Source organism: Sceloporus occidentalis, unplaced genomic scaffold (genome assembly GCF_023333645.1).
Source record: "Sceloporus occidentalis isolate IW3139 unplaced genomic scaffold, rSceOcc1.0.p SCAF_17, whole genome shotgun sequence".
Taxonomy (NCBI): Eukaryota; Metazoa; Chordata; class Lepidosauria; order Squamata; family Phrynosomatidae; genus Sceloporus; species Sceloporus occidentalis.
Genome location: NW_028316997.1, coordinates 1,498,950 through 1,521,631, shown reverse-complemented (window position 1 = coordinate 1,521,631; position 22,682 = coordinate 1,498,950). Strand labels below are relative to the sequence as shown.

The window sequence follows — 22,682 nt, the reverse complement described above, 5'->3', positions numbered from 1 at the left end:
GGGGGGTTCAGGGAAAATTTCTTTTAACACCACATCCTCCGCTAGCATTGGCTGCAGATCCTTGATGATTTTTCGGATTTCTTCTAGGGCAGGATTGTATGTGGCTACTAGAGGTATGCGTGAGGATGTTTGTTTGTCTGTGTATTGCAACAGGTGTTCACGTGGTGTTTGTAGAGCAGAGTTAATTTTCTAAGGCTTCTCAGAAAAACATTTCACATTTTCACTTGTAGTATTTGGTGTTCGTAATTTTACTGTTTTCAAATATTTTGGAATTATATCCTGCCAAACAGCATGCTATTATTTATATAGCATGCTATATTTTTATATCATTTGTTATATCAACATATCATTTGTTGTTTTATATAGTGCCATCATATTCCAAAGGGTTGTACAAGGGGTAGACAGGACATAACAAGGGGTAGACAGGACATAACAAGTAGTATATAACAACAATTTGACGTATAGAAACAACAGATCATGAGGGCCCTGCTCAAACGAGCTTACAATCTAGATCTAATCATAACATTTAAATCCCTTAGTTTTTCCTGGTTTTTCTTCCTGTAAGGAATTTGCTATTTTAGCAGCCCTTCTCTGAACAATTTCTAGAGTCTCTGACACATAAGACCTATATAAGTTAAAGAGCAGAAGAAGCTGAATGTGTGGGGCATAATATTCTGTGGCAGTAGATCCCGCTTTGAAGTCCGCTGTTGTGCAGAAAGAAGTTACAACCCGGAACGCACGTTACACCGGAACTCAAAATAGCCCTGCTAGTGGCCGACGGGCTGGATTTGTAGCTGCGCACTAGGAGTGTTTACGTCACGTGTTGGGACCATCTCCTGGCAGCATGGCGGAGAACGTACAGGCTGATCGTACTGCTCCTAAGAAACCGAAGCAGAGTGAACCTCTGCCAGGTTAGTGACCGGGTGAACCGACACGCGTTTACCTGCTTCTAAAAGGGGCGCTGTCGGTGTTCAGCTCTTTGTATTTAAATACATTGGCGTAAAATGCTTCTAGCAAACCATGTGCCTTGCCATGTCCTTAAATGTTGCCTGCTGTGTTCGTAAAGGTCTCATGCATCCGGGTGGGGCATGATGTGCCTCTGGGCATTCATATTATATGTTCCATCTATGATGGTTTTCTATGTAACGAATTCACCTAATGATGTGTAACACTACTGAGCAAAAGAAGGCTACAGGTTGGCTAGTATTCACCTTTAACCAGGGTATACCGGCCGTTCATCGTGTATTTCTTACATGTGCCCCATGGTTACCATGATGGAGTGCAGCAAATGTCACTTAGATGAAAACCTCCTTAGTTGTACAATTAATAAATCCCTGAAATCCAACAAGCAGTTGTATTGTTGCAGCACCTTCGCTGTCGGTATGCAAGGTTGGATGCCCACAGGATAAATACTTAGCAGGCTTCCTTATAATGATACAAGTTTCATTGTTTAACCTTAGCAACAATTAAGGTAAAATGATGCTGTTTGACGTTTAGAGGTTCTGCGTAAAAGGACGCTGCAGCCATCATATGCACATTAATGTGTATGATAGTTTAGAGGTCCTTTTTAAAGTTACGTAATGCCCCCCTCCTCATGTATTTGCCTGGAGTGTCCTTTTTAAGCTTCACATAAACGTTAATATCCCATAAATGAGACGTTACGTTACAGAGACTTAGACAAGAATCCTTAAAATAACGAATTCCTTAACGATCAAGAAAGAGGTGTATACAACAATGGCTTTCCCAACCGAGTATTTGCATTTGAAGTGATCTTTGTCTTTCTAGGCTTTGTCACATGGATATTATTTAAATTTTAGTGACATATGTTAAAATCAACTTAACCAGAAAACCTGTGCAAAGGCATTCTAAAACTAGTGTCTGGCATAACAGTATGTTGGAGCTTTCATCCAATACTATTGTCTCTCTTCTGTCTTTATCTATCTTGGTTAATGGGGAATTCCTTTAAAGGTAATTCTATCTCCATCGCACTATAAACGATATAATTAACCTTGAAGAAATGTCAATTTCGGAAAGTTAGAATGTGTATAAAATATTTAATTGCACACATTAAACAATTTTATGTATTAGTAGATGAGTCTGACCTTCTCACTGTCCCTGATGGATGGAAAGAAGATCCTTTCACTAAAGACCATAACCCTCATGGGCTGCTGGAGGAAAGCAGTTTTGCGACATTGTTCCCCAAGTACCGGGAAGCTTACTTGAAAGAATGCTGGCCACTTGTTCAGAAAGCTTTAAGTGACAGTGTGAGTATCTTGAACTGCTTTACTTGATTACAAACGAAAGTGTTTCATTTGTGGACTGTGATCCAGTTTTGCTTTTAAGGGTAATTATAGTTTCCTTTTAGTTTATAATTTAACAAATAGATTTGAAAATAGTTACCACCATCCTTTCTATTGTAGAAAAATATATATCAGCATGCAGTAACATGCGTTATCGTACGCTCAGTAAAGGTCCAATCATGCACTGCATGATAATTACATTTTAGACCAATAATCATATGCTTGCCCTATTATGTGATATGGCGGTATTGCTCTTTGCACAGTTTTAGTTGTTTTAAAGCAGTGGGGCAAAATGTTCCGATATGTCAATTGAAAGTGATCATGTTTCTTGGCAGGATGAGAGCCCCTCTGGACTTATGTTATATAAAATTATTTAGTCTTTTTGTGCTGAAGTGAGCACATAACTTTGCATGTAAAGTGTATGTAATTGAACTTGGTAACTACAGCGCATTGATGTGAATTTAGTTTTTTTGTTTATCGTTGCCCTTTTTGCAACTTAGCTCTAACATCAGGACATTTTTGTTTTTAGTTTGTCAAAGCAGAGTTAGATTTAATTGAAGGAAGCATGACTGTCACCACAACCAAAAAGACATTCGATCCATATGTAATCGTCCGAGCTAGAGACTTCATAAAGCTGCTAGCCAGAAGTGTCCCATTTGAGCAGGTAAGTGCTTCCTGTGCAATATGAATGGCAATTCCGATATGTGCATTTCTTGGTATTTTACAGTAGTTTTTTCAACCCCTTAAAATGTTAATTTACTTTTATTCTCTGTTTTAATGTCCTTCAGGCAGTGCGGATTCTCCAGGATGATATGGCTTGTGACATCATTAAAATAGGTTCACTAGTCCGAAACAGGGAAAGGTTTATCAAGAGAAGACAGAGGATTTTGGGACCCAAGGGATCAACCTTAAAGGTATATGTAATTTATATAAATAGGTTTTGGAAAATAAGTTTTTTGGGGGGTGGCTGTTTATCTTTATCATTTTTCTTTCAAGGCTCTGGAGCTTCTAACAAACTGTTACATTATGGTCCAGGGGAATACAGTATCTGCCATAGGACCATACAATGGGTTAAAAGAGGTAAACAGTAAACACACTTTGTTAATATTTCAGAATGGAAACTAAACCTGTTTGCTCTAACGTAACTTAATTTGATAGTGTTGGGTTGTTGAATTATCATTTTTGTTTTTATTTTAACCTATTTTTTAAAATTCTATTACAGGTTAGAAAAGTGGTTCTGGACACAATGAAGAATATTCACCCGATATATAATATTAAGGTAAATACTGAATAAATTGGTTTTGATTCTCTACACGATATCAAAAATTGTATAAAGCTACATACAGTGCAATCCAAAAAAGAAATTGACCTTCTTCCCTGCAATAAAAAAAGGTCTTGCTGGTAACATTGCATGATAATTTAATGGTTGAGGTAACCGTTACAGCATGCCATTAATACACTACTGCCAACCCAGAAAATTGAATGCAGAGCTCGGTTATGTCTGTTTTCAAAGAAGATATTACGTGTTATACTCTTTATGCAAATTATTATAATACACATTTTTGTATAAGTAAAAGATATTTGTTTACCGTATCAGGCTTTGTGACCTGTACTAGTAATTTGTATTGCACTTGAAGTGATGCCATTTGGAAAATTGTTGTTTTTCTAATAACAAAACATTAAGATTTAACATTTGTTAATGATTGGTGTATGTCATACATTATGTTTTATCATCAGGCTTTAATGATTAAGCGAGAGCTAGCCAAGGACCCAGAACTAAGAATGAAAAACTGGGAGAGATTTCTACCTAAGTTTAAGCACAAGAACGTGAATAAGAGGAAAGAACCGAAAAACAAAAATATCAAGAAAGAATATACACCATTCCCACCACCTCAGCCAGAAAGTCAGGTAAATCATTTATACTGTTTTGTACTTGTTTTTTTTTTTCGTTTTAGTAATCTTCCTAGTAAGATTTAAATGTTTTGCTAATTTTGACAGTACTACAACTGCAGTACATGTCGTTAATTTTTGGACAGTTTCTTAAACTTTGTTTTTTCTTTCCTGGTATTTGTATTTATGTTAAGGATATCCTTACATTTATCCTATACATTATGTAAAGAGAGAGATAACTGCATAATAATAAAGTTGGCGAAAAGTAATATGACCCCCAGCCGTGCATGTGAATAATTTTCTTGATCATAGTTCATTAGCTTGTTAGTGTACCTGTTAAGCAATCCCCTGCACATCTTTTTTTCTTTAATTATGTTTTTTGTAGTATTTAATTTGTTAAATAGATATTCCTCCGAATGAAAGCAGTTTTGTCATTCTTTAATATTGGTAACATTTTATACAGTCCTAAAATCAAAGTATAACCTTTTTCCTGCTTTAGTAACTCTTGGCCCTGGTTGCTTATTTGGCTGTTTGTTTACTAGATTGATAAAGAACTGGCAAGCGGCGAGTACTTTTTGAAGGAGAGCCAGAAGAAACGTAAGAAACTGGAAGAAATTAAGGTAGTCCATTATTATTTCTAGTCTGTGTGTCTGTCATTAAAATCATGTGCATTTTTTTTTTCTTCCCTCTTCTCTCACGAGTCTATTGACGCCCTTTCTTTCTCATGTTCTATCTTTCCTGTGCGCAATACTATGCTGCAATCCTTTTTTCAGCTCCTAGACACACCATCTGGTAACCCCCTAGATAGATGCGGTAGCCCCCCCTCTATACACCACACTGCAGCAGTCCCTCTCTCATACCGCACACAGCACCATCCGGTAACCCCATGTTCCTGAACACAACATCATGCGACAGTCCACACCGCACTATCCAGAAGAGCCTTGTGGTGAATTTGTGGTCACGTTGCATGGGGATTACAGCAAAATCAATCATGGTGCACTTTGGTTTAAGCCCGACACAAAATGAATGACAATTCCCCTGGAGATATAGCTTGTAAATCTTCTCTAATATTCATTATATTTATATTTTCATTTGCGCCATTTGGTTTGTAAATGCATCCTGAATTAATTTTTTCTTTCCGCTTCAAAAATCAGACAAAACAAGCTGAAGCGGTAACAAAGAGACAGGAAGAGAGAAACAAGGCTTTTATTCCACCTAAGGAAAAACCAATGACAAAGCCAAAGAAAGGTAATGTGAACCCAACTGTGTGTGTGTTCATTAATTTAAATTCTGTAAGTATGTCAATACAGATTTTAGAATTCCCATATTGTTGTAGGTACAGGAATATTTTGTTTTCCACAATATTTATTTTACATCCCAGAGGCGGCTGACTACCGTCGGTCCGGTGGCTATTCCAGCCTTCATTTGGCTCATTCTGTGACCATCTTGGCATTTTTTGTTGTTTTTTTTTTCCCCCCCAGCTTCAACATCTAACAAAATTGATGTGAATGCCATTAAGGAGAAAGTAAAGAAGGCAAAGAACAAGAAACTTGGTGCACTTCCTGAAGAGGAAGTAAAACAGAAATTAGCTGTGGCTGAGAAGAAAAAGAAGAAGAAATAATGTTTTTTGTATTCTATGAACATTTCAGAGCGTGACTATAAATCTATATTTTATCTACCGTTCATTGAAGATTGATCTGCCAACTAACTTAAAAGATGCTGCTGGGAATAAGTTCGGCCATGCCATCTTCTGGAGGACAATGCGCAAACAATATATTTATTTAAAAACAAACAAAAAAAGTTTGAACGTGCCCACAGAGGAAGCTCTAATCAACCCCTTTTCAAACTCCCTACAGAGTTATAGTAATTGTTTTGCTGTCATACGACATCATTCCTTTCTTTTTAGATAAACAAGTGCTGTACTATAGTGGTCTGTAAAGAAACATTCAGTGATAACTATAATCCAGTGTGCAAAAGCATGTGTGAGTTTATATAGTTATTGCCAAGGAACGTGCTAGATGGGATGTGGGTAGCTGCAATAATGAAATTTACATTTTTACAGTGTGAAAGAAAGTCTTTTCTGGCTAGCTTCTTTTAGGATTGATGGTTCATAACTCATTTACAATCTGAAATGTAATTAAATCCAAAAAGTTTTTAAAATAAATTTCACATTATCCCATATGATTGTTTTATAGACTAGTAACCAGAGCAGAGGCTAACATAACAGACCTAATTTAAATATTTCTGTATAGGAAATGCAACAGTACTAGAAACTGTCTAATTCTGCATTTAGCTACAAAAAGCACATGCCAGAAGTAGTTTCAGCAATATGTTTACTATTATAAACAGGGTTTTCTCTAATTGTTACATTAAAACATTTGAACTCATGTAATCACTATATTTAGAGACATAACATTACTAGAAACTTCAGTTTTAGATTCAAACTATAACAATTTGTTTTTGTTTTTTTGTGGCAGAAATACTGTATTAATTGTCTAACATTAGGATGTCTGATGTGAACATCTTATATTACATTGCTATTTTTAAACAGGTAGGGGGATATTTGTGCAAAATAAAATCTGCTAAAAATATGAGGACAAATACAGTCAATCTTAAAGGTATGAAAATAAGACAGTATAACGTGCAAAACAAGAAACGTGAGAAGAATGGGCACCAGTCATGAAAATCTGAAAAAAGAAAATAATGAACTGATAGTCTGACAGTCATCAAAACTAGAAAACATTGTATTTGCTATTTCAGTGCTTCTAAATGTCAGTGGTTATTCAAGTACGCAAAGCGTACAAAACAGACTACCAAGATTAGAAAAGTACAATAAATAACAAAATTAGCAAAGCAAATCTGATTAGGTACATACCCACAACTCTGTCACGTTTCTGATTTGCTGTTAAAAAAAAAAAACAAGTATTGCAGTTAGTAAAAGTGAAACCTCAAAATAAAAAAATACTGTAGAGAAATCAAAAGTTTATTTAAGTTCACATTTTTTATGAAGCATTCAATGAATTCCTATAAGGAATATGTAATAGGAAGTTCTGTTTTATGTTATTTTTAAGCCAGTGTTGCTGGTGAATTTTTTAGTTTTTAAACTACTCAGAACTTGCACAAGGTGTGCACTCTGATGGCAGCCAGGGCAGTAACCTCAGCTTTGGAAATGTAATAATAACAGTGATTATCAGGACTGAACAGATCCCAGCAGCCAAGGCTCCGAAAATTGTTTAGCTGGTGCCTGGTGTTTAGTTGATCTCTCTTCAAACTTCCATTCCAAGATTAATAAAAGTAGCAGTGTCATAGAGTATGCTGTTTGGCCTGTGATTTGATCTGTCTACCCCAGAATGACATTATAGCAAGGTGTGCATGATGGCTCCATACCCTAAAGTGCCATGTATAATATTGCTTCAGTGATATACATAAGTTCACTACAATTAAGATTAGTATGACAAAAATGCTTACTGTTCAAAAAAGGTATCGTAATGTTCAGACCTCTATTGTCAGGTTTAGGATGTTTCCGATAGAAATAGGGGGCTTTACGTTTTCAAGGTCAGGGTGAGAATCTGTTATAGTGATCAATGACGCCCTGTAGCTTAAAAGGTTAATGTTATTTAGTAAGCGCTATCTTCTGATGAAATAAAAGGAGCAAAATTAGCATTTTGGTTCTGAACGGTCTTTGTGGGCAGGTAAGTCTGACCTACTGATGAAGACTTTACCCCTGAATTGGCACCAGTGACCTAACATTTGAGACTTAAGCTTACTATGAACAATCTACTTAAGCATTTTATGTTCTCGACCAAGCTAGTCTTGCGATCTACGTACATATGTGTTTAAAAGATAAATCATTTTCTGAAATTGAAGGCATTGGCCTCTCATAAAAGTTGATCAAGATGTCACAACTTGCAAAATACATGCTTCCCTGTAGTTAATATATTGTAAAGTATGATTGGTGGGTATCTCTGAAATACAGAACCTAATCACATAGTGATCAGCAATAATGGAAGTATACTTACTACACAGATTGTTTACGCAAATATCATCATGACATTCACTGCACGGTAGTCCAATAGTATAAGGTTTGCTTCCTCTGTAATTACCCCTACAAAAATAAGCAAAGATACTAAGTTAAAGGCATTGCTTGAATTTATTGGAGGGACTGGAAGCCTATTTAACCCTTTCAGTACCAGGGGGGGTTTCGTACCTCAAATACCTGAAGTATTTTGGCATTTTTGCCATATGTCAGTTCAACCATTATTCCTCTTTCCTGTGTACCCGTGTAAACTATATATAGGAAAGCTTTTTCTCTTGATACCATAGTGGCATGATTAGCTGAGTAATTTAGTAGAAACTAGAGAAAATAAAAATATATATATCTGCTGTCACATCTGCTGATGCTGCCAGAGAGGCTTTGTCAGAGTTGCGTTTTGTGGACATACAGGTAAGTCAATATGATGTAAAGGGGTTAAACTCTTCAGACCCTTGTGTAAACATTACATCATACTGCAATAACCTTCCCTCCACTCCCCTTTTATTTTTACTCCGCTAAGTGCAAGCCCTCTAGACAGGCTTACCGCGGACCTAGGTTCATAACCGCCTAGATTTTTGCCACAATCTAACGCACTAATATACGATTCCGTTTAATACTCCTTGATCTACCTTTTGTCTTCATCTTATGCAATATCAGACCCACGCTGTAAGCCCTAACCACAAATAATATTGCAGGAAGAAAACAAAATGGGATCGGTAACTGAGAGAAAGGCCAAATGCAAATATATTTTATCAGTAGTAGACAATAAATGATTAGCTTGTGCATACATCTCATGATGTACTCCACAGCGAACAAGCTAATAATCTTTGATTTGCTGGCCCTGTGTCTGTACTACCTGAGCTGTATTTTAGTGTGAAACTCGACTAAAAACCTGACAATTCAATTCAGGGTTCATGCACTCCCATTGCTTTTCCTCCTTGCAACTGCGGCACCCATCTGTAAGATTGGCCCAGAAAATTACTAGAAATGTGCTGTTTTTGTATAAAGGCTTCATGGCACAGGGTAGTATATATATATATATATATATATATTTTTTTATATATATATATATATATATATATCAATATAGAGAGAGTACATATATAATATATATTATTTGGTTGCCCTCTTTCTATGATGCAGTGTTTTGGGTGATGACACTATGCGCTTGAGAAATCTACAATTCAAAAACATAACTACCTAGCTTATCCTGGCCAGCAGCCATATTATCTGACTAAAGTAAAGAAAAATAAAGACTTTTAGCAGGTCACCAGATTCAATAAAAAAAAAACCCAAGATTGTGCTGTTCCTCTTCATAATATGTTTTCTTGTAATGTATTACTTACGCCGGTCCATAGTTGCACAGGACAATATAACCATATGTCCCAGGACAGCGGGAAACTGCACAACCAACTTTGTAACTGTTAGACCAAATAACCTAGGAAGAGATTTCATTCTGGGTGAAGTATTATGTAGACACAACTTGGGGAATTTACTAAGCATGGATATTAAGTTTTATAGTGAAAAATCTGTCTGAAATGTCACCGCTTATAAAAACATTTCACAATTATCTAATAAAATGCATAGAAAAACATTTGGGAAATGAAAAAGGTTCATGTCAAGTGGTCAGAACTACCAAAGTTGCTGTTTTTCTATAATATACAGAAATAATGTATGAAGGCATCAAGAAAAATTGAACATTTCCTTAGTGTGGGCTACCTAGCTCTGTCAAAGATATTTTGATATTGGCACATGGATGGGGCTGGCCAAGCGGAGGAGCAGACTAGACCCACAAATAAAGCCTTTAGAAGGTTGGGGGTAGGCGCAGAGTAGTCAGAGAGTGGACCTGGCCAAGCACTCGGGGAAAGGTGAAACTGCAGGCCTTCACCCAGAGAATCTGGGTCATAAGTAAAGTTCCCAGGCATAGCAGTTAGATACCACATTTCTGGAGCTAAAATTAAACTAATGCTTTACTTTATGTTTTGTATGGGGGTATAAATCATGTGAAGGCAGGTGGCATTTTGCTCTGAGAAAGGTGTCACAGGCTTCATGTCTGGTCAACCTAAGTAAGCATCAATATTTGTCTGGGACGAGTTGTGTTAATGGTGTATACTTGAGTAAATCTGATCGCTTGTCTGTAATATATGAAATGTAGCAGCACATTATCAATTAAAGGGAGAGTGCCATCAAAGACTTAATATGTGTGGCCATTTAATTAGGCTTTATATTGTGTAATAATGCATTGTTTATTTAATAAATACTTTGTTATACATATGCCTGCATTTTGGTATATTTAGGGGCATTTACTGCACCCTCCATAATAACAGCACTTTAACCATAATGTGAGTCTCTATATTTTGTAGCTAAAACTATTTAACAGAACTCACTGTTTCAGGGAATTAGTTACTAGGGGCAGCATAATACCACCCTGAATTTTTGCAAACAGTAAAGACATCCACATCATCATTGTGGCATATTGAAGTTGTGCGCCCATATGATGCCATATCCCGCTGTTAGGTCATAATGTGATGCGACCATGGCCCTGAATGATAATGTCCCAGATGGGCACCTTATATGTAGGGGTAGTTACTCGAGTAAAATGTGAAAAGAAGGAAGAGGACACAATATTTTAGATATTAGAGAGAAGCATTGAAGAACAGCACCTTCCTCTTGATTAAAATCTGTATATAACAAGATACTAGATAGTATTTGGGGATGACTTATCACAACAAATAGTTCCATCAGTAAGATACTCTTTCATAACTCATATCTGAGCTTCTAAAAAATTAAGTATATACGTGTACAAGACATAAATGCAAACAACATAAGTTAAAAATATAGTATATGAATACCATACCTGAGTATAATGACCACAGACTTTGCCAGTTTTACATGTCTGATTCTCAATATTATAGTTGTTGACTTCTGATGCCCATAAGTTGACTACTTGATGCATATTAAAAGTGCCACCAGCATAGAGGTTTTCTCCAATGGGAAAGAATGTAGGATGGATTAGGCGGTTGGAAGAGATGTAAACGTTGTGCTGAAATTTACAAAAACTGCTCCATGCCTTTGCAGTTTTTGCTAAAGATGAGTCCCATGACTGTAATATATATATATATATATATATATATTATATTTTATATATTATATATATGTCATTATAATTTTTACACAAAGATAGAAACTTATTGTTATGAATTAAAGAACACATCGCGTTAGTCGTTGGAAAAACATTTGATGGAATAATTTGGAAAATCCCATTTGGAAAATGAATTATACCAATATGACAAATATATTCCTATAGAAAGTAGTGCTTAGGATTGTGATGTAAAGTGATTCAATTGAACTGGAGGGAAAATAACAATATGTATAAATCATGTATGACAGCAGCAAGTATGTTACTTAAAGAAACTGTTTAATTCTTACTAATCTTACTAAAGAAGAATGTATATTAAAGTGATCTGTGAGTACTTACCTGAGGTGACAGCTGCAACTCCCCAATGGGCCAACGACTGTCACCGTCATGTCTTTCCATGCATGTCCACAGGGGTCTGGATAGACCCCCGCCTGCAGCATTTGCCAAGCCAGCACTGGAACACATTTCTTAACTAACATTAAGGGGGCAATAACTGGTCCAATCAGCTGGACTATTCTGTTGCTGGGCATAGTGATAAGACTACTTTATAATACCTGAATGACTTTTTATACATAACCCCTATTTTTATCACTAATGATGTAACGTAGACTATTCTCAGTACTGATTTCTACAATCAGGTCACAAAGAGCTCACCATGTACTTCATGTTGGCTGCAGTAGGTGTGACATTAGACCGTATGCCATTGTGGGCATCCACAGCTGCCTTGATGAAGTCAGCATCTGAAATTGAAGGCACATCTGAACCGAGAGCTGTTAGAGCAAGGGGAAGAAGCCAAAGAAATCTCTGCAACATGCTGCTACACACAGGCACCACAACGCTTTTACCAATTTCAGAGAGCTTTAGTCAATGAGACCTCCTCACCGTAGCTAAGAGTTAGTGTGGTTACCAGGGGGTGGAGCTTTGTACGTGTGGTTACCAGGGGGTGGAGCTTTGTACGTGTGGTTTAAGTGCTGTACTAGGATTGAAAATTGACTTCTATCCATGCAGGGCATTGAGGTTAACTACATTACAGAATACATTGAGTACATTAAAATATGATGTTTTATACATTCAGAAAATGTACGGCCCGTTTAACCATTAGGTATAACTGCTTATAAAATATATCACTATAAATTTTTTATTATTATTATTGAAGGCATAAGGGTGAATTGCATGGAAACATAGAATAGGATTTAACAGCACATAAGAACCATTCCACCCATCCAATCAGCCCATATTTCCTTACTTGGACTTTAAGCTGTTGTGCCTTTTTGGCTTTGCGTAGGTAATACTACCTTGGGGCACCACAATAAAAATGTACTTGCAATTCTTTCGTACTCAAGATATTCCAAGTTCTCATAATTCCCATCTTTGCTTATTGGGGTTCACATTGTCTTTGCTAGGAGCAAAAATAACAGCGACAGTTTACAGAATCACATTTTCAAATGCTGACAGCAGTTGTATACAAAACACAGTTATACACACAATATTTATTTATTTGGTTAAGTTATTATGTAGTAAACTGAGTATATGGCGAGAACCTTTAAGACATCTTTTACCTACCAGAAGAAGGATAAGGATATTGGAAGGGATCAATCAGCAAATTATGGTACACTGCATACTGCTGTTATGTTATATAAAGTTGGGTAAAACTTTCAATTAAAAGGTAATATAGAAAGATTTACAATAATCCTTAGACCAGGTGTCTACACCAGGTAGATTATGAGCTACTGGTAATTTTCAGGCTGCTGCTCAGTAGCTCCACATCTGGATTAGGTAGGGGAGTATTGTATGTGTCTATTCTACCATGACAGGAAAGGATGAGGTATCCTACAGGTAGTAATGGTCTCCCAATAATGTATAACAGTTAATCCGTCCATGGATTTGTTTGTGAACAAGTAGTTATTTGAGATATCAAATTGGGTTAGCAGGACGTCACTTTCTTATACAATGTGCATTCATCAAAGTATTAATATTATTATACCTTTTATTTATATAGCACCGACAATTTACACAGCACTTAATACAATACATATATTCAAGGGGTATGAAAAGATGAGAATTGACAGACTAAGACAAACCGATACATTAGGCGGAGAAAGCCCATAAAAATCCAAATATTCTAAATACATTTAGCACACTTAAACGTGAAGCAGAAGTGACATCTGCAATCCTGTGCTTATAAATCATTTCCAAAATATAACATTTACCAGCATCCCTGAAGAGACATTCTTTACTGCTTAAGGAGTGTTTATTAACTTAACAGTGAAAGGAGAAAATGTCATTGTGTTTAATATGTATTATAAAGAGAAAACCTGCTTCCTCTAACAGGAGAAATCTGCAAGTTGGCCCTTCTAAGGCACAGTTAAAAAGTAGTCGTGGCCATACTAATATGTATGTATTAGTGCCCCCTTTTCAGTGGAGACACTGATTTCACAGCAGTAAATGCTAAAACATGTACATACGTACAGTCACACACTTTGTTGTTTCCAAACTTTTAGCATGAAAGAATCCAGACTTTTACAGATAAAAAAAACACATTCAGTTCTTCCTTTAGAACTTCTAATAGTCATTTGTGCTTAAGAAGAAGGGGTGATGATTTCAGCCTGCTTAAATTGAAAAGGTCTTTAGTGATAAGGACAGGTAGAATCCTCCATTTGAAAAAATATTCACAGCAATAAGTGTCAGTGGTAAGTTGCAGGCACAACGTGCAATAAATAAATTAAAATCCTGATATGATACATGTGATGCACTTCTGTAAAAGAAAAGTTATTCCCTTAGAATACGTTTCCTCAAGATGTTAGAATTATGGTTTGGCGTGACGTCGGCATCAAAAAGTTCTTCATCTTCTACTCCCAAGGAATTCCCAGCAGAATAGCCATGTGCTGACTCCGAGCAATCATTATGTTGAATTATGTTTGCATCTATGGGATCAGCTGAACATTCTTCGGTTTCTCTTTCAACATCATCATCATCGTTTCCATCATCCAGGTCTGATTCCTGCTCCTCAAATGAATACATTAGATCTTCTAGTGTATCTTCACAAGTCTGGTTGGCTATGGAAATGAAACATTATTAGAAGTATGAATATGTTCCTGTTAGCCACAAAGCAGCAACATTTAAATCAATGTACATATGTGTCTGTGTATGTAGTATGCATATTACAGATACACATTTGTGAGAATAAAATTATGTCTTTGAAGAATACTGTGAGATAATATACTTGAAAGTGGGACTCCTATGTCCTGCCATGCTTTGAGGCAAGAATAAAATAAATGAGTGTGTGGTTTCCTCATCATTGTATGCATGTCAGAAATAAAGGACAACATGTTAAACAAGCTAACATAAGTTATGAACATAAAATAAACCGTTGAGTTTCGTGCAACAGGTCAGAGAAGGTGATCACCGCTGTACCTGAGTTTATGAGAGCAGACTTGTCCATTCCACTTTCCTTCATTAGCTGTCTGATAGACTGCAGCTGATTCATGATCTCATCTCGCTGTCCATTAGCAAAGGTATTGACACTAAAGTGAGAAAATATTTGGTTGATTTGCATTCAAATTATTTTCTATTGCTGTTGATATATGTAGCTCATTGTAATCTAGAGCATTAATACTGGGCTAAACTGGCCCTGTATAGTGATCTCAGTGAGGTGAGGCTTAAGAAATCCCTAACTCAACTCAGATCTTCTGGGAGGAGAATCTCAACTGGGGTAATACCATAGTATTGGACAGTGATATCAGAGGGTTAAAGTTTCCAACTCTTCTGCAAATGCTTTGGGTGAATAGACTCCTATGAGTTAATATTACATTCAGTTTTCCTATGTTATATATACACATTATGTGACATATCTACTGAACCCAGCTGCAGATACTTTAGGACCACCAGCCAAGGGTAGCAACAGATAAACTGCAGTTTTGAAAAGGTACTCAATAAATTAATGCATATTGTTCAAATCACCGACTTCACAGTGCAATACGTACTGCCAACCTCAGCGACACCTGCATAATGAACTGTTATTTGCCGTTCATGCAGGTTTAAAAAATGCATTTGCAGCACTACAGAGACAGCTCGGAAACCAGTATTATTAAATAACTACACTAAATATTCCATCAAGCTAACCATCAGAAACGCAAAAATAAAGCATTGTATGATAAAAATACATAAAACTAGTATCATATAATTACCAATTAGACAGCGGGTCCAGCTGCGTCAATAAAGAATTCAGCATTTGCTCTGTTTGTAACAGATGACGTTCCAGCTGGAGGAGCTGGTTTTCTGAAAAGACAAATAATGATAAGTGCAACTGAATTATACAGTTTACTCAAGGCGATCTCTGACATTTGGCACTTTTACAATGAAAATCAGTCGCAGGAAGGATGCTTCTTGGCACTTTTTCGTGCAATTAATTCATACCAGTTATAATTTGGTACAAAAATGAATAGCAAGCGTATTAGTCTGTTTTTTAGTACTGGCTGGGGAGGGGGAGACATTTTTGTTATTATATTATCTGTATGCTGCATGAATTCAGTGGACCATGTGAGATTTATAAGCCACATTTCCCTAGAAGTACAGCAGGAGCTGCTGGAATTACCCATTGAATGGCTGAATTTGCATTAGACACACTTCAATATTTCAAATAAAAGTTCATATATTTCAAATAAAACATTCATACCGGTTTCCTTTGACTTTTTATTCGCTTCTTCCTCGATTTTTGATCGGCTCTTTTCTTTGGTCTTCAGCTACACACACACAAAAAAAAAGAACATTCGTATTGCATCAAAACACGATGGTGATGATGATATTCTAAGACTAAAGTAGTTTCAATGAGTATTCTTGCTTGATTCCCGATTTATTTTTTGCAGCCATCTGAGGACAGTCTATCATTATGATGCATCATTAACGTAACTTGCAAGCATTTTATACACAGAAAACATACATGAAATATAACAAATGATCCGCTATGGGAGATGCACTACGTGCTCGATCAGTAAGGTTTAACAATTTGGATTAAAAGTCTTACTTTTGTAAACTTGTATGCAGCAAAGACTGCCACTCCGACAGCATAGAGAGGCATAAGGGTAAATGCCAAGCTCCGACCGCTGCCACTCGTTTTCTCGGGTTTCAGCTCCTGCTCCATTGCTTTTTTTATCTGTTCAGCGCTGGTATACGACTTCCTATCGTGTCCTCCTCCATGCATACGATCTTTACCATGACTCTCTAAATAGGAAAGTTTACAAAAGAATCGGTTATTTTAACATTAACATGAGTATGCTCTGAGCTCGACACAAAAATATTAACAGATCAGGAGATGTCGTCAAACGACTTTACCATCAGTCACGAGCCTTAATAAAATGTTCTCTGGGGTGCTCTCGCGCAACGGAAAGAATGTTGAAAGATCAACACGGCAGGATCTGCTAAACATCGACAGCTATTAACTTGTTCTGCCCCATGGCATTGGTGTGCATTGTTTTAAAGGGGTAGTGATGCATAGAATAGAATTTTTCAGGGATCAGTAAAGCAAAATATGTTTATTTCACTGATCTCTTACCCGGGGACATCATTCCGTCAATAGACAGGTGGAAATATTGTGTATCTAAGCATGTACACACACATCAGTGAATGCCCTCACTTTGCTCTGGTGCCTCTCGCCTATTCAACTGGCTGAAAGCAAATTTGTCCTTCAAGGTTATTAATTACAGTTTAAGGTTACTTTCAAGCGAGTACTTAATTATCCTATCAGACTACAATTCCTATAAAATATACAGTACGATACGCATGCCATGAACAGAACAGGTTGGCAATGTCATACTAGTCGAGTGAGGTCACATTTGCGCTACGTCCTAGCATCATAACACCATCTCTTATTCCAGTAGTGAAAAGCTACCATACTTATGTGGTACTCTATCATGTTCTATACGGACACAACTTTTCTCACTGTCATGTTACAATGGCCCTCCCGTCCGAAAAAAATGCCAATGTTGTGGCACATCTTTTGTAACTACTGTAAGATCTCACATATAATACAATTGATTGAAAATGGAGAGTGCTTAAAGAATGGGTGCATGTAAAATAAATAAATGCACTTGTCTTTATGAGAAGCTGCATCTCCAGAGCTTCAGTAAAACACCCAACCGCGATTCCATTTTTCAGTGGCAGGTACGCTTTTCCTCTGAAGTTAATGGCAGTGCTTGTTAGACCGTCCAGAACCTTTTTACGGGTCAGAACTGCAGGTAATTGGCAGCGAGTATATCACATAGGAGCAGGCTATATGGAGCCGCCTAAGAGAGGAGCGGCGAATGGGTTGCATGGACACCTGCACCCCATGCATTTGCAAGGGGGGGATCATTCAGCATTAAAGTGCATATGATGGCTGTAGCATCCCTTTAAAATACTTATATATTTTAATATGCATTAATCATTGGTGGGACAGTACATCTCTATCAAACTCAGGCTCTGAAAGTGGAGAATGCTTGGTCCAAATAGCACGTCCAACATTTAGGATGTCATTAGGACGTCTGTTATGCTAAAGCATGATCATACTGCGGTGTATATTAACAACATGCCTGAGATAGATCACTCATTTCTCTTCCTAAATGCAATTGATCGAGAGCAAAGTGAATATCCAATTACAAAGATAAAAGCTTTACTATCTATTCACAAGAAGCTAGTTCGAATTACACAGTCTGCACTCATTTCTGGCTGTTTTTATTGATCTATACACTATTAGACAATTCTACATGTAAATGTAATATAATGTGACTTTATGTAAATAGCTGAAAAGTTTCCACGGCCCAATACCAAACATTTTCCTCCTCTGACAACAGGTCCGTGTAACAAAGCCTTACTACCTTTTGAAATGTAGTCTTTCCAGTCAGAGCAACCTAAGGGCGCAAGTATCAGCAACCTGTTTTTCTTGGAAACTGTGACACAAACATAACTATTAGGGGCTATTAAGAGTCAAATTAATTATTTGCTTGCGAGCAGGGCTCCCTCCACCTAATATATCGGTTTGTCGTAGTCTGTCAATTCTCATCTTGTCATACGCCTTGAATGTATATATTGTGTTAAGCGCTGCGTAAATTGTTGGCGCTATATAAAGCATAATAATAACAATAAGCTGTAATTGGCTTTGAGTTTATTCATGATATTTTAATTATTTTAGTCATAACGTCACAGCTGGACAAATGAAAAGGTATGTAAAAGGAAACAGACATGCAGTTATAACATATAAATTACTACCATTAACCTGTAAGCCAAGCAAAGATTTCTCCTTAACAGCAAAGTGAAAACCATCTGTCTGTTGCCTTTTTTCTAGTTTCTACCCTCATCTGTGATTACTAAAATGATGAAAAGGAGAGAAGTGCTAGGAAGTGTAGGAAACTTTCTGAGATAAAGCACACTATCTGCTCTCTTCAATAAAGCATCCATCTGCATTGGAAGCCAAATACCTCTAAAGGGCTGAGCATGGACAGCAGCCATCCTCCGGGGATCTGGCTTTTGGCTCATGTCACTACTTCTTCTTCCTCCTCCTCCTCCTCCTCCTCCTCCTCCACCAAAGATCCTGGGGACGATGACACAGGCACACAAGGCTAAAGACACTGATAGCATGACCTGATGCGAAAAAGATAGAACCATAACTGCAGCGCACTGCCCCGCACTAAAGCTCTCAAACTGACACAAGACAAGTAGACTAACGCACACAGGCAGGTCTGGGTGCGTCGCAAAACTCGCTTTGATCCCGATTGGCTGTGAATAAGAATACGTTCTGTCGCCATAACCGGAGCCATGTTGTTGGAGCCAATTGTTTAGGCTCCTGTAAGACGTTATCTCCAGTCTGAATGCCCTTCAATGCGGGGACTTCCTATTCAACTTAACGATTACTCCTTGACGTAAACACATATTTGTTCACATTCTAACAAATAAGACTTGTAGAAAGCCGCATGTGTTTGCACGATCGTTCTGTACGCGGTTGATTCAGGGAGCTATTCGCATTGAATGCCTTAAAATATTTTGTTCATACGTTACGTGACGTTTATGATGTTATTTGCATATAAAATGTGTCTAATGTGATACGGTGGCTACTAAAAAAGTTAAGTTTTATTCATAAACCGTGTGGAATTAAACCTTCCGTCGCTCAGAGATTGACGTAACTGCTTTTCAGCCTATGTGGTTCGCGCTTTTCCTGCGTTCCAACGTAGAACGCAAACATCCCTTATGTCGCAGGTATCGTTTCCATGGTAACGTGCACTCTTCCCTGAATCCTTGTAGTGCAATTTTATCTTCGCTGTAGTTACTCTTTCTATCGGATTATCAAGAATTGTCACGTTTCTCCGCATCTTTACGCGTACACCGGTAAGTTCCATAGTTTTACTATATTTGTGCGTATAGCGTTTATTGTGAGGCCGCCTCACATTACGAGGGTTCCGGGTAATCGGACACTGTGTGTAATTCTATACTAACGCACAGTGGTTGCGAAATAAACGTATACATTCCCGTTCCCGTAGCTGGTTATTCTAGGGTAGAGTGTGAAGGGTTGTTTTTTTATTTTACTTGTAGTTTGTTCAATTTTTATTATTGTAAACATTAATTATATTTTAAAATACCTGGGTGTCTGCGGGTAAAATGTTAGCAACGTACATAACCCCCCCAAAAAAGGTTGTTTTTTTTTGCTTGTTTACATAATTGTTAATAAATAGTTCTCATTTTCACAGACACATAAAGAAAATCTCGTGAAGCCACGCCCCTGTCACACTCCTAACCACACCCCCTAAAACAAAGATGCCCCTCTTTGCCCATTTGTAATGTTGGGGGTTATGATGACATGCTTTTTAATTTTTAAGTCTGCTTATTGTGCTAAAGAATCATCAATTTAAGTGTTTATTTCAAACGATGAGAACAAAATATACTTAGAGATTTATTATCTGACACTTCTGAAGATATTAGTCTAGCTAAATTGAATGTGAAGAATGTTAACAAAGCAATCTTAATAACTTTTTTATGTAATAGTTGGCTTGAGAGAGCAAATGGCTGATATTGGACACATGTGCATTGGCTTTCAGGTTCCTACAGCAATAATACCCATTATACAGCACTACGGAATATTATGGCGCTATATAAAACAAATACTAAGTAATAACTAATGAAAACAAACTGTTTTGCTACATCCTGTTTTGTTTCATTTTAGAGGGTTTTAGGATGAGTTTGCAAGTAAAAGGTGTACCTGCCAATCCAAGGGTCCGGAGGAAACAGCTATCCAGTAACCATCTTGAGAAGGTTTATATTACTTCAATGCTGCCATCGTTTCTATTGTCTAGATTATAACACTGGTTTTCTTACAAAATGTTAGATTTTTTGTATGTGTTTTTTTTTTGTGTGTTTTTTTTTTTGTATCACATCCTTCATTCTTAAACTCTAAGAAGCAGATTTGTAGGATTCTTAGTGGAGTTGTAAATATTTCCAGTTCAGCCAAACGTATCACATAGTAAACATATGAAATGAATCACTTCTGTGTTACTCCCCGACATATTATATGTGTCATCTATCCAATTATGTTGTCACGGTTATTTGTTTTATTCTCAAAAGATGATTGTATTTCAGCGGTACTTTACAGTGTTTTCGGGAATTCCTAATAAGATTAGTTTAATAAACTCTGTGTTTGCAGTAGAGTTGAATATTTCAGCCTCATGATATCATATTCCTGTGGCAGGCTAACCTTAATGAACTTCTTCTATAAGAAAGTAGGACATGCGCAATACATAGCTAGAGTGTTAAGGCTTTCAATACTTATTCCCAACTATATCGCTAGCTATTCATTATGAACGACCCTTCCTGCCGAGAAGATCATTGGGGTTAGTATTTTATAATGGATTGATTGAGACAAATACGTAGATCTGAGTAATAATTAATCCGTTAATGTATAGAGATGCTGCATCCATCTAGTGATTGTAACTATAATACGAGTGAACTATAACATTTTCATAGTTCAGTCTACTTTTATATGCACCACGCTGCATGGATTTAGGTGCCATTGGGCATTTAAATAACACACTTCCACACTAAGGTCTGTTTCCAGTTCCAGTACACTGCAGCCAAATTGAGAACGATGGCGTTTACTTTTTATAGTCCAATCAAGAAGATACTTTTCTTATAATTTCAGGGCTGGAGGCAAAAATCCCAGTCTTCAGAAGCACGGCCAGATGAGTAAGTATATGTTTGCTCGTGATCTTTTTAGTAGTCATTGTGTGTGACAAAGCGATTTTACCTCAGTGTCATTGTAGACCTTATTGTTACGGCTGCAGATATTACACATTTTCAAGGTAGCGGTATGAGACAAATGCACGTTATTAAACCCAATCTGACATATTATGCAGAAAAAAAACAACAAAGCAATATGAATTTGGTCCCCATACCACCCTTCAGACCTAACTAGCTAATTGGAAAAGCCAGTGGAACGACGGTATATATTTGTCTCTGGAAGTGAATGCCCATCTCTAAGTGATTGCGCCCACGGCTATGCCACAAGACATTGACTAACTGTACATTTCACATCAGCTATGGCTACAGTATCAATATGAAGAATGGAAGCTACTTGCAATACATAAACTCAAATAGACTTTTCCCCCCCAGCCTTTATGCGTGTGTTTTTTTTTTTTTTTCAAAGAGGAAAAGTCTGTCTACAGCAGGGACGTCCAACCTGCGACCCTCCAGCTGCTGCAGGACTACATCTCCCATACTCCTCAGCCAGCCCCTTTGCTGAAAGGGGATTATGGGAGATCTAGTCCTGCAGCAGCTTCACCCCTGGTCTACATTCCTTAACCTATATAAAATATATTTATCATGGTTTTGTCTTTTTCACGGTATTACGGTAAAAGTATTGCTATGTCTGTCTTTTCTGATTTGCTGCGAGTGTAATCTGGTGTGTATATATGTGTGTATATATATTTATATATTTATAATTGCAGTCTTGGTAACCAGTACATCTTTTGCTTATGGATAAGTCTACTGGTTACTGCCCTAAAATGCAAGAGATGCATTTTTTTAATTATAAAGTGCTTAACATTACATTTTAAGGTTGATCTAGTATGCCTGTTGTGTGCAGAATTTGTATGTATGTATGTATGTATGTATGTATTAGTTTTCAGCATATCTGACAGTGTATACGTGTGAACCAGATGCATGCCCAATGAAGTTGTTATTAACGCATCTATTTCTTTTGTAGCGTGCCCTATTTAGATCTTGGGAAGCTTAGAGATTCAGATGATGAGGTAATAACTATGTTCTGCTAGTTGTGTACAGATGAAATCTAAGTGATAGTGCT

At 37.0% G+C, this 22,682-nt stretch overlaps 3 protein-coding genes across 3 annotated transcripts; 1 reads left to right on the top strand and 2 right to left on the bottom strand.

The window, feature by feature from the left end:
- The first annotated feature begins 844 nt into the window (after positions 1-844).
- LOC149302731 (KRR1 small subunit processome component homolog) lies at positions 845-5,811 on the top strand. The gene is made up of 10 exons (XM_089481956.1): positions 845-911; positions 2,089-2,264; positions 2,830-2,964; positions 3,089-3,214; positions 3,297-3,380; positions 3,523-3,579; positions 4,038-4,208; positions 4,733-4,810; positions 5,345-5,438; positions 5,672-5,811. The coding sequence occupies exons 1-10, from the start codon at positions 845-847 to the stop codon at positions 5,809-5,811; spliced, it is 1,128 nt and encodes a 375-aa protein (XP_089338082.1).
- Positions 5,812-5,899: 88 nt separating this feature from the next.
- Positions 5,900-12,375, bottom strand: LOC149302730 (GLIPR1-like protein 1). Its single transcript, XM_089481955.1, has 7 exons — positions 12,270-12,375; positions 12,017-12,132; positions 11,081-11,326; positions 9,570-9,661; positions 8,210-8,295; positions 7,066-7,092; positions 5,900-5,940 (listed from the first exon to the last, which is right to left on the bottom strand). The coding sequence occupies exons 1-7, from the start codon at positions 12,373-12,375 to the stop codon at positions 5,900-5,902; spliced, it is 714 nt and encodes a 237-aa protein (XP_089338081.1).
- Positions 12,376-14,131: 1,756 nt separating this feature from the next.
- Positions 14,132-19,701, bottom strand: LOC149302729 (uncharacterized). Its single transcript, XM_089481954.1, has 6 exons — positions 19,560-19,701; positions 16,386-16,582; positions 16,038-16,104; positions 15,550-15,640; positions 14,777-14,886; positions 14,132-14,418 (listed from the first exon to the last, which is right to left on the bottom strand). The coding sequence occupies exons 1-6, from the start codon at positions 19,699-19,701 to the stop codon at positions 14,132-14,134; spliced, it is 894 nt and encodes a 297-aa protein (XP_089338080.1).
- Positions 19,702-22,682: the final 2,981 nt, after the last annotated feature.

Excerpts from the sequence above, each read along its gene's own strand:
- LOC149302731 (XM_089481956.1), top strand. The coding sequence starts at position 845 with ATGGCGGAGAACGTACAGGCTGATCGTACTGCTCCTAAGAAACCGAAG. Across the intron at positions 3,580-4,037 it reads ACCCGATATATAATATTAAG|GCTTTAATGATTAAGCGAGA; the intron begins GTAAATACTGAA and ends TTTTATCATCAG. Across the intron at positions 5,439-5,671 it reads AATGACAAAGCCAAAGAAAG|CTTCAACATCTAACAAAATT; the intron begins GTAATGTGAACC and ends TTTCCCCCCCAG.
- LOC149302730 (XM_089481955.1), bottom strand. The coding sequence starts at position 12,375 with ATGCCCTGCATGGATAGAAGTCAATTTTCAATCCTAGTACAGCACTTA. Across the intron at positions 12,133-12,269 it reads GTACAAAGCTCCACCCCCTG|CTCTCGGTTCAGATGTGCCT; the intron begins GTAACCACACTA and ends TTGCTCTAACAG. Across the intron at positions 11,327-12,016 it reads CAGCCAACATGAAGTACATG|TCATGGGACTCATCTTTAGC; the intron begins GTGAGCTCTTTG and ends TATATATTACAG.
- LOC149302729 (XM_089481954.1), bottom strand. The coding sequence starts at position 19,701 with ATGCGGAGAAACGTGACAATTCTTGATAATCCGATAGAAAGAGTAACT. Across the intron at positions 14,887-15,549 it reads CTGGACCCGCTGTCTAATTG|TGTCAATACCTTTGCTAATG; the intron begins GTAATTATATGA and ends TTCTCACTTTAG. Across the intron at positions 14,419-14,776 it reads GTCTGCTCTCATAAACTCAG|CCAACCAGACTTGTGAAGAT; the intron begins GTACAGCGGTGA and ends TCATTTCCATAG.